Below are 8,991 nucleotides of genomic sequence, written 5' to 3'. Positions count from 1 at the left end.
TTATATGAGTTACTTTAAATACTATCGGTTTTCCTATAAATCAGCTTAGTCACTAGAAAACCAGGGGTCCCTAGGGATTCAAATCCTTCTAGTCTCTGCTAGATAATGCTCAGTCTAACGCTCAATAGGCACTCGGTAATCTTTGCTTTTTTCCAAGTCCTCAACATTTCCTACAATTTTGGTAACGAAATAGAAGAAATTTAGTGCATAGCGGGTAGTAAGTGTAAAGATAGTTTTATGAAAATTTTGTTTGTATGAAAATTGGATTTGATATAAATCGGCTTTGTTCACCATGGGCTGGGATTTTAAAAAGTTTGAAAGTCACTAATATGACAGATTATGAGGTTCAACAGTGAAAAAGAACTAGGCGTTCCAAGTTCTCCCTTCCCTCAAGTAGGTATTCTTTCAGTGCTGGGCGCAGTCAAGCAGAGGCTCATAAAATGATCTGGGGCTGGTAGAGAGGCACAATTTCTATCTGGCAACACTGAGGTCTGCGTTCTGATTGGGACGCCACAGGAGCGTGGTCGGAATGGAAAGGGCGAGCGGGCCCGCCCCAGCCAGCAGCAGCGCAGGCTGGCAACCCCGCCGCGCGCCCGGCGGGAGGCGAGCCCAGGCACAGGGCCACGGCAGAGGGCTCTGCGCGAGCGGAAGAGCCCGGCGCACGCGCAGAGAAAAGCCAGACCCGCTGAGCTCCGCAGACACTTTACCCCGCCTGGCTTGTCTGCCAGCCCTCTGGGGACCGCACCACCCCGTCACCCCGCCGGGTTTCCCCCGCCCTCTCCGCGCCTGTGCGGGTCACGACTGCGCGCGCAGGGCCTGAGCGGGCGCCGGCGGGAAGGGGAAGCGGCGGGTAAGAAGGCCCTGCGTCCGGGATGCGTCTGTGATGGGCCTGGGAACTTCCTCTTCTGCTGTGTCGGGCTGTGTCCGGCTGTGTCCGGCTCTGGGGACTCGGGAGGAGTAGACGGAGAGGAGCTTAGGAACTGGTTTCTCCTCTTCTGTCCTGCTGCCACAGGCAGTATTTTCGCCCTCACTGGAGCGTCCTCTTATCTGGAAAGCTGCGGCCTCTGCTCTCCCCGCTCCACTCGAGAAAACGAGGGCCGTGTCCCTGGCTGCCCTGCTGTCCCCTCAGTTGTCTGAGATCCCTTCCCTGCCCTTTTAGTAGCTCCGGATTGCTTATCCACCTTTAGTGTTGCAGGAGCTTATGGGCAGTTCTACAGGTCCAGCACTCAAACTAAGAACAAAGAACCTCAGTTTTGTTTTTCTGGTTTTTATTTCTCTCTCTCTCTCTCTCTCCCTCTCCCCTTCCCCCTCCTTCCCCTCCCCTCTTCTTTCTCCCTCCCCTCCCCTCTCTCCCTCCCTCCACTTTCTTCTCCGACGGTCGTCCAGAATTCTTTCTGACACCGTTTGCTGAAGCAGCTTCCAGATACTCTCAACAGTGCATCCAAGGCCAGTAAACACAGGTCTTATTTAGTTTTTCCGATTGTGTCCACTTCCTAATCTGCCTTTCAAGTTTGGGTCACTTGAGGCATGTTCTTACACCCCTCTGCAATGTCCCAGAATCCTGCTCTTTTCATTTGGAAATACGATCACTCCGCCTGCCAGTGAGGTACTCCACTGGCTGTACCAGCAGTTACTCAGAAGAGTAGTAACAGACTAGGATTTCTGCTGTCTGCTACCCGAGTGGGTTATTCAGCAAACTCTTTCTGGTAGCAGGAGGCAACATTTTAGCTCAGTGACTGTGCTTGATGCCTTGAAGTAGGGGACAGAGGGGTTCCCCTGTAACTGTACCACTGGAATCCAAAATCTACTGACAGGGAGAAATCTAAAGCCAGAGAAAAGTCTGACAACCTTGTCATGTTTAATAATATCTGCTAGTTGAATATCTACGAAGGGACAAATACAATGTGTTTATATGCTAGTTAAATGTATATGCTGATGTGAAGTCTTAGTAGCTACCTTAGTACCTCTCAGATTTCTCAATAAGTTAATTCCTAGATAGTCATGATAATCAGCTTAGTTATTTTGACTTTGATAAATTTGACTAGATGCTATAAATGTAACCATTTTATCTAATGTTAGCCCATATCATTTCTTTAAATCTCATTACCAATTCTGCTTGATACCTAAATCACAAAACCTTAGTCATTTTAGGTTTCCTCTGTGCTTTCTTTCCATATCTATATCTCTTATAGGATATTATGACTTCTTTATTCAAAAAGTAACTTGAATTTATCCCTCTGACTCTCATTACTGAAGCTCAAATACCATTTAATAGGACTTTGTTATCCCCTAGATCATGCCTCTGAAAACCCAAACAGTTCTGAAATATGGCTGTTATCATGTTTGCTCTTGTTAAACCTATAAAAACTCAGGTCCAAATTTCTATGCTTCAGTTTCAAGGCCCTTTCTCTATAACCTGGTCTAATAAATTCTGTGTCCTGTGATATGGTGGGAAAAGACCTGGATTCAGATACTGAGACAGTCATTATACTAAAACTATATCCTGGGGGAAACTTTGAGCTTCATAAAGTTTCCTCCTCTCTCATCTTAGATAAGATTATCTTTTTTTCTCACCTCTTAATTATTGTGAGAATTGCAATTAGTATGTAAAGAAGCTAACAGTAACCAAAAACCAACATAAGTTATTATTTCTCATTGTTTCTCATTCATTTGACAAACATTTGAAAAGCTAATATATATGTTGAGATAGGTACTAGAGCTATGAAAGGTGATCATTCCCTACCCTTAAGGAACTGTCTTTCAAGAAACTTTGTGTGTGTGTGTGTGTTGGGATTAGAATGGTAGGGTGTCTGACAAGGTAGAGTGAGACATGGACTGTAAAACAGGTGTAAACTTAAGGTGATCACCAAACTCAGAGGGGAGAGGGACAGGGAAGTCTTCCGGTAGAAAGTTAAATGTGAACGGAGGCTAGATTACAACAAAGATCAAAAAGGGCTTTGTGTGTTAAGGGAAACATTCAAATTGAAGAATTTTAAATAGACATTTGAACTGATCACAATTGATTTTTGAAAGTTCATTCTGGCTGTGATGTGTGCTTCCTTACTGCAGTGTGCTAAAACTTTCTGCTGTTGTGCCTTATTTTCTTTACCCAGAGGGGCATATGACCTCTTTGCATACTTTAATGCTGTTTATGTTTTAATATCCAATTCAGGTCCCATTTCTTCTGTGAGATACCCCCTGGTTGTTTTAGCCCCCATGATTTATTCCCTTCTCTGAAACCATATTGGAAGTAGTACCATACAATTTAGTCCTATTTGTTTTGTGTGTAGTTTACGTTGCTAAATAAATTGTAAGCATAAGGAAGGTTAAATACAAAAACATGTTTTTGGATCTCTTTGTATTTTGTTTTTCAGGGTAAGAGAAGACTATGGGCAATAGTCCTTTTAATTAATCTGTGATCATCATGGCCAATGAAGGCCATTCCAAGGCTGGTGATAATCTATTCGCTTCAGATAAACATGCTCAACTCATCTTGGCCCAGATCAATAAAATGAGAAATGGACAGCATTTTTGCGATGTGCAGTTGCAAGTTGGGAAGGAGACTTTTAATGTTCATCGACTAGTTTTGGCTGCTAGTAGTCCATATTTTGCAGCTTTGTTCACTGGAGGAATGAGAGAGTCCTCAAAAGATGTGGTACAGATTCTAGGAATTGAAGCTGGAATCTTTCAACTACTTTTAGATTTCATTTACACAGGTATGTTACATGAGCCTGTTACTTTGAGTGAAGAATGATGCAATCACTTACACTGTGGTGGGAACAAAAATAGATCTAACTTAATATGAAAGGTAACTTAGTAAAGATGTTAGTAAACTTTATAAAGTTCCTTTTTTTTTGAGATGAGGTCTCTTCTTGAGTATTGAGGACCACAAGTACACATCATGTCCAGCAAAAATTCTTTTCTTTTGACCCAGTGCTCCTTTCCTAGGAGTCCTAAGGAATTGACTAACGATACAGGCAAATATCTGTGAACCACATTTTTTTTGTGAACCACAATTTTATTTTAACATTATATATAGTAATATACAATTGGACACAAGGTAATTGTCCCTCAGTGGGTTATACAGTTAAATAAATCATGGTGTATGTGTGTGTGTATGTGTGTATGTGAAATGGCATATTTCTTTTTATTGGGGGTTGGGTACCAGGGATTAAATTTAGGGGCACTCAGCCACTGAGCCACATCCCTAGCCCTGTTTTGTATTTTATTTAGAGACAGGGTCTCATTGAGTTGCTTAGCACCTCCCCATTGCTGAGACTGACTTTGAACTCGCATTTCTCCTGTCTCAGCCTCCTGAGCTGCTGGGATTATAGGCATGTGCCACCACACCCTGCTATTTCTTAGAAATTTCAGATAATTTTTAAAAATATGGTCTCATGGGAGAAGTTTATAATATACTAAAGGGAAAAAATCAGAATATAAATTCAACCCAAGTTTTGCAAAAAAACAAAAAGCTACTTGTGTATTTGTGCATGAGAAAGAGATTAGAATGTTAATAGTGTTTATCAACAGGTGGTTGAATATGCAAGATTATTTTATCCTTTTCCCTCAAATTGTTTATAATCAGCATGCATTATTTTAGTCAAAACTTTTATTTTTAAAACATTTTGAAGCATTTCTATGACATTAGGACATGCATACAAGAACTATGTATAGTCTTAAAGAATATGCAACATACGTATGCATAGAAAAAAGTGTTGAAAGAAATACACTGAATTGTTAATACAGTGTATGTGTGTGGAAAACATGTGATTTTCCTTTTTATTTTTATACTTTTCTGTTTTAAACTTTTTTCTGCAGTGAATATATATTACTCCTAAAATCAGGGGGAAAAAAAGTTTGAAAACAACACCTGTTTATTTGGGCTAGTTTTGACAATATACTATGCTCTTCTTTTTTTTTTTTGATTTGGTACTGGGATTGAACCCAGGAGTGCTTAACCACTGAGCTCCACCCACAGCACCTTTTAGGGTTTTTTTATTTTGAGACAGGGTCTTGCTAAGTTGCTTAGGGCCTTGCTAAGTTGCTGAGGCTGGGCTCTTTGGAATCCTCCTGAATTGGCCTCCAAAATCACTGGATGTGCCACTGTGCTATGCTCTTCTTAAGAGACTATTGGTGGAAGATAATTGTGTGGCCCAGGAAGGTATTGTTTTTTTCATGCATGGTGTTTAAATATGGAAAATGACAAAAAGTGACTTCTTTTCTCTTTATTGTTTCATATTCCTTTTTGGGGAAATTTTAGAAAACAGTGATAATCTTAATTATCTTTTATTTGCTAAAAACAATACAGTTCTTACATTGAGAGAATTTTGAACTCACTACTCCAAATGATTCCTAAGTTCTTCCTGCTTCATTTATTTGAAAAAACTATGACTCAACCCAGATTAACCCATGAAATTAGTATTGAACTATATAAAAACCGAAGAAATGTCAGAAGTGGTCTATTCTGCTTCTGTTGTCTGAAGCAGATAAACAAGATAGTTAAAGAATGTTCATTCATGACTTCATCACCATATTGCTGGTGATTAGCACTTCCATCAAAGAAGTTAAAGGTGGTAAAATGCTGAGAACTAAAAGCTACTGATCATATTGGGGTAAAATAATATTGTAGAGGATTGACATTTGAGGTAAAATCAGTATCGGTTAAGAACAGCATATAACTGCTGGAATAGACAAAATAGCTTAATAATATAGGAGTTTATTTTTCCACAAAAATGAATACATAGTAGGCATTCCAAGGCTGTTGTGGTGGCTTTATAATGTCATTAGTGTCCCAATATTCTCGTAGTTTGCTTCATTATCTATAAATTCCATTCTCTTACCCACTGAACTCCAGCCAGGAGGGAGGAAGGGGGAAACATAAAAGGGCCTGCCAGTGTAAGAATCTATGTTTTTTAAAGATTTTTCTGGTAATCCTTACCAACAACTACTGCCTGTATCCTGAGGGCCATACTTTTTTAAAGTTTCACACCTATCTGCAATTTTCAGCAGGGCATGCTTGCCACCCAAAACAAAGTCAAGGTTCCCTTAGTAAGGATGAAATTCAAATGCATATTGAGTATTTATTAGACAGGGAAATTTGAAGTCCATTGGCACAATTAGTCTTTATAATGTTCTTTTATTTTCATTGTAATACCATTTCCTTTTTGGGGATGTGGGGAACCACAAAACCTATTATTCTATTTATCTCTCCTTTGGCCTTGTTTTTCTTTATTAACCATTCACAGTTCTAACGTGTCTTAATGTATATGTCTCATCTTAGATTTTTATGCACTTCACTTGGAATCTACTGATTTGAGTTTGAGATCTAACCCTGGCACTAATTAACTGTGTGATACTAGACATTTCATTTAACATTAGTCAATCATTCATTCTTTTAACAAATATCTGTTGAATACTTTTTTGAGGTAGGCACTAAGAATATGACAGTAAATGAGACAAGGTCTCTGCCTTAACAGAGCTTTATAGATGTGCAGATTAGGTATTTACAAAATAGAAATAAGTCTGTGAGAATCTTTTTTTCTTTATTTATAAAGTGAAGATCATAGCACTTTATAGTTCATGTAAAGGTTGAATGAGATAAATTTTAGGAAACATGAAAGCTCTTAGTAACCTATAAAGTTCTGTTAAGTTAAAGAGCATTCTTTTTCTTATTTTCAAGCAACTCTAGGTATTATCCATCTACTAGCAGTCACCCATGATCTGATCTTATCCAAATTTGCAGTGAATTCCCATTTCATTCCAGTAGTCTAACCCAATTTTCTTTGTAGCCACTGCCACCTACCCCCTCTTGCTGTATTTTATTTTTTATACTTTTGGGAAAGTTCCAGTTTACATTCTGTGAGCCATATTCTTCCTCTCACCTTAATCTTTTTGGCCATTCTTTCATTTAATTTTTTTTTTTTTTTTGGTACCAAGGGATTGAACTCAGGGGTACTTTACCACCATGCCACATTCCCAGCCCTTTTTATTTTTTGAGACAGATCTTGCTAAGTTGCTGGGGCTGGCTTTGAATTTGCAGTCCTCCTGCTTCAGTCTCTGGAGCTGCTGGAATTACAGCTGTGCACCACCATAATATGTGCTGGGCATTGGGAATACAGAGGAGGCAAGGTTTGTCCTGACAGACTTTACAAATCTAATCAGGAAAACAAAATTTGGGCAAGAAGTTTGGTGAAGCGATTATAATAAAAGGCAGACAATAAAAGGAAAGTATAAGATGGAATGGAGAGTTTGTTCTTCTTCTTCTTTTTTTTTTTTTTTACTTTTTTCTTTTCTTTCTTTTTTCTTTATGTGGTGCTGAGGATGGAACCCAGTGCCTCATATATGCTGGGCAAGTGCCTGTGAGCCACAACCCCAGTCCCAAGAGTTTATTCTTATTAGGTAGGAGAATTACACTGATCCCCCCCCCCATTAAATATAATTGGCTCTTTGATGTCCTCCCAAAGTCATTATATAACTTAAAACACTTTATCATAATTGGAGGTAAAGACCTTATCTTACTTTCCCTAGTCCCTTAGTGATGTTTATTACATAACTGCATCTTTATGTAAAAAGCATGTACTTCAGCTGAGCTCAGTGGCTCTGGTCTATAATCCCAGCTACTCAGGAGGCTGAGGCAGAAGGATCAAAAATTCGAGGGCCAGCCTGGGCAATTTATCAAGACCCTATTTAAAAATTATACTTTTTAAAAAGGACCAGGGATGTAGAACATTTACCTAGCATGTGGTGGTAAGCACTGTACTTGCTTGATTCCCAGTACTGCAAAATCAAAAGCAAATCAGCAAACCAAAAACATGGACTTAGATGTCAGTCCCTACCCTGCAACTTGCTTAGCTATGTAAGATGGGGAAAAGTTACTTAAACTTTCTGATTCTGTTTCCTTAGTACAATAATAAGAAAAAAGATACCTACCATATGGAATCGTAGTGAAGGTTAAATAAGTGTATGAAGGAATTAATACTGTGTCTGGTTCACTGTATTTCATAAGTGTTAAAATTTAAGTTTTGTGGTCATTCCAAAAATCCTTTGTTGCCTTTTTATTAAACTTCTATTTTGCCAACATTGAACTCTTTTTATTTTTAGAATTTAAACTTTATTTTATTTATTTGTTTTTATGTGCTGCTGAGGATCGAAAACCAGTGCCTTACCAACTAGGCAAGCGCTCTACAACTGAGCTACAACCGCAGCCCCACATTAAACTCTTAATGTAGTCAAGTAAAATATTTTTGAGTGTGTTAAATAAAATGTTTGTTTTTATCTTTTGGCTATTTTGTCTCCCTACTCCCCAGGTATAGTAAACATAGGTGTGAACAATGTTCAGGAGTTGATTGTTGCAGCGGACATGCTACAGTTGACTGAAGTTGTTAATCTTTGCTGTGAATTTCTCAAAGGACAAATTGATCCATTGAACTGCATTGGGATCTTTCAGTTCTCTGAGCAAATTGCCTGCCATGATCTTTTGGAATTCACAGAAAACTACATCCATGTTCATTTCTTGGAGGTTCATAATGGGGAAGAGTTCCTGGCACTTACAAAAGATCAGCTAATCAAAATTTTACGAAGTGAAGAGCTTAGCATTGAGGATGAATACCAGGTCTTCTTAGCTGCAATGCAATGGATTCTGAAAGATCTGGGAAAGAGAAGAAAACATGTGGTGGAAGTGCTGGACCCAATTAGATTCCCTTTATTACCTCCTCAGAGGCTTTTAAAGTATATAGAAGGTAACTTTCTTGTTGTATATCAAGTTAATTGACCATCAAATGGCTTTTTCTCTGAAATGTTTTCATTTTTTGATTCAGTAACATCTACTAAATGATTCTATAAGATACAACTTTGATGAGTAAACAGTATTTCAGTATTTCTACTCCCTATTTTAATGAAATTCTTATGTATCTTTCTTGAAATTAATAAGATAGATTAGTGTTATAAAGTTACTGAGAAAACTAACACTGCTCTGCTATTGTTGATAGT

General features: G+C 38.7%; 1 protein-coding gene across 9 annotated transcripts in view; it reads left to right on the top strand.

Moving 5' to 3' along the window:
• The first annotated feature begins 579 nt into the window (after positions 1–579).
• Positions 580–8,991, top strand: part of IPP (intracisternal A particle-promoted polypeptide) — a 61,825-nt gene continuing 53,413 nt past the window's right edge. For 3 of the 9 annotated variants that reach the window (XR_013760027.1, XR_013760028.1, XM_079115985.1), the window contains exons 1-3: positions 584–850; positions 3,375–3,716; positions 8,310–8,741. Coding sequence is in view for 5 of the 9 variants with exons in the window: in XM_079115985.1 (XP_078972111.1) it covers positions 3,425–3,716; positions 8,310–8,741 (724 nt within the window). In the remaining 4 variants the exon portion in view is untranslated. Of the gene's footprint in view, positions 851–1,419; positions 1,607–3,374; positions 3,717–8,309; positions 8,742–8,991 lie in introns of those variants that run through there. The other 6 variants (XR_013760025.1, XM_079115984.1, XM_079115983.1 and 3 more) reach the window with 5 other exon arrangements.

This window comes from Sciurus vulgaris (assembly GCF_902686455.1).
Source record: "Sciurus vulgaris genome assembly, chromosome: 1".
Lineage (NCBI taxonomy): Eukaryota > Metazoa > Chordata > Mammalia > Rodentia > Sciuridae > Sciurus > Sciurus vulgaris.
Note: the sequence above shows the minus strand (reverse complement) of the source record. Positions and strands in the feature narration are given on the sequence as shown.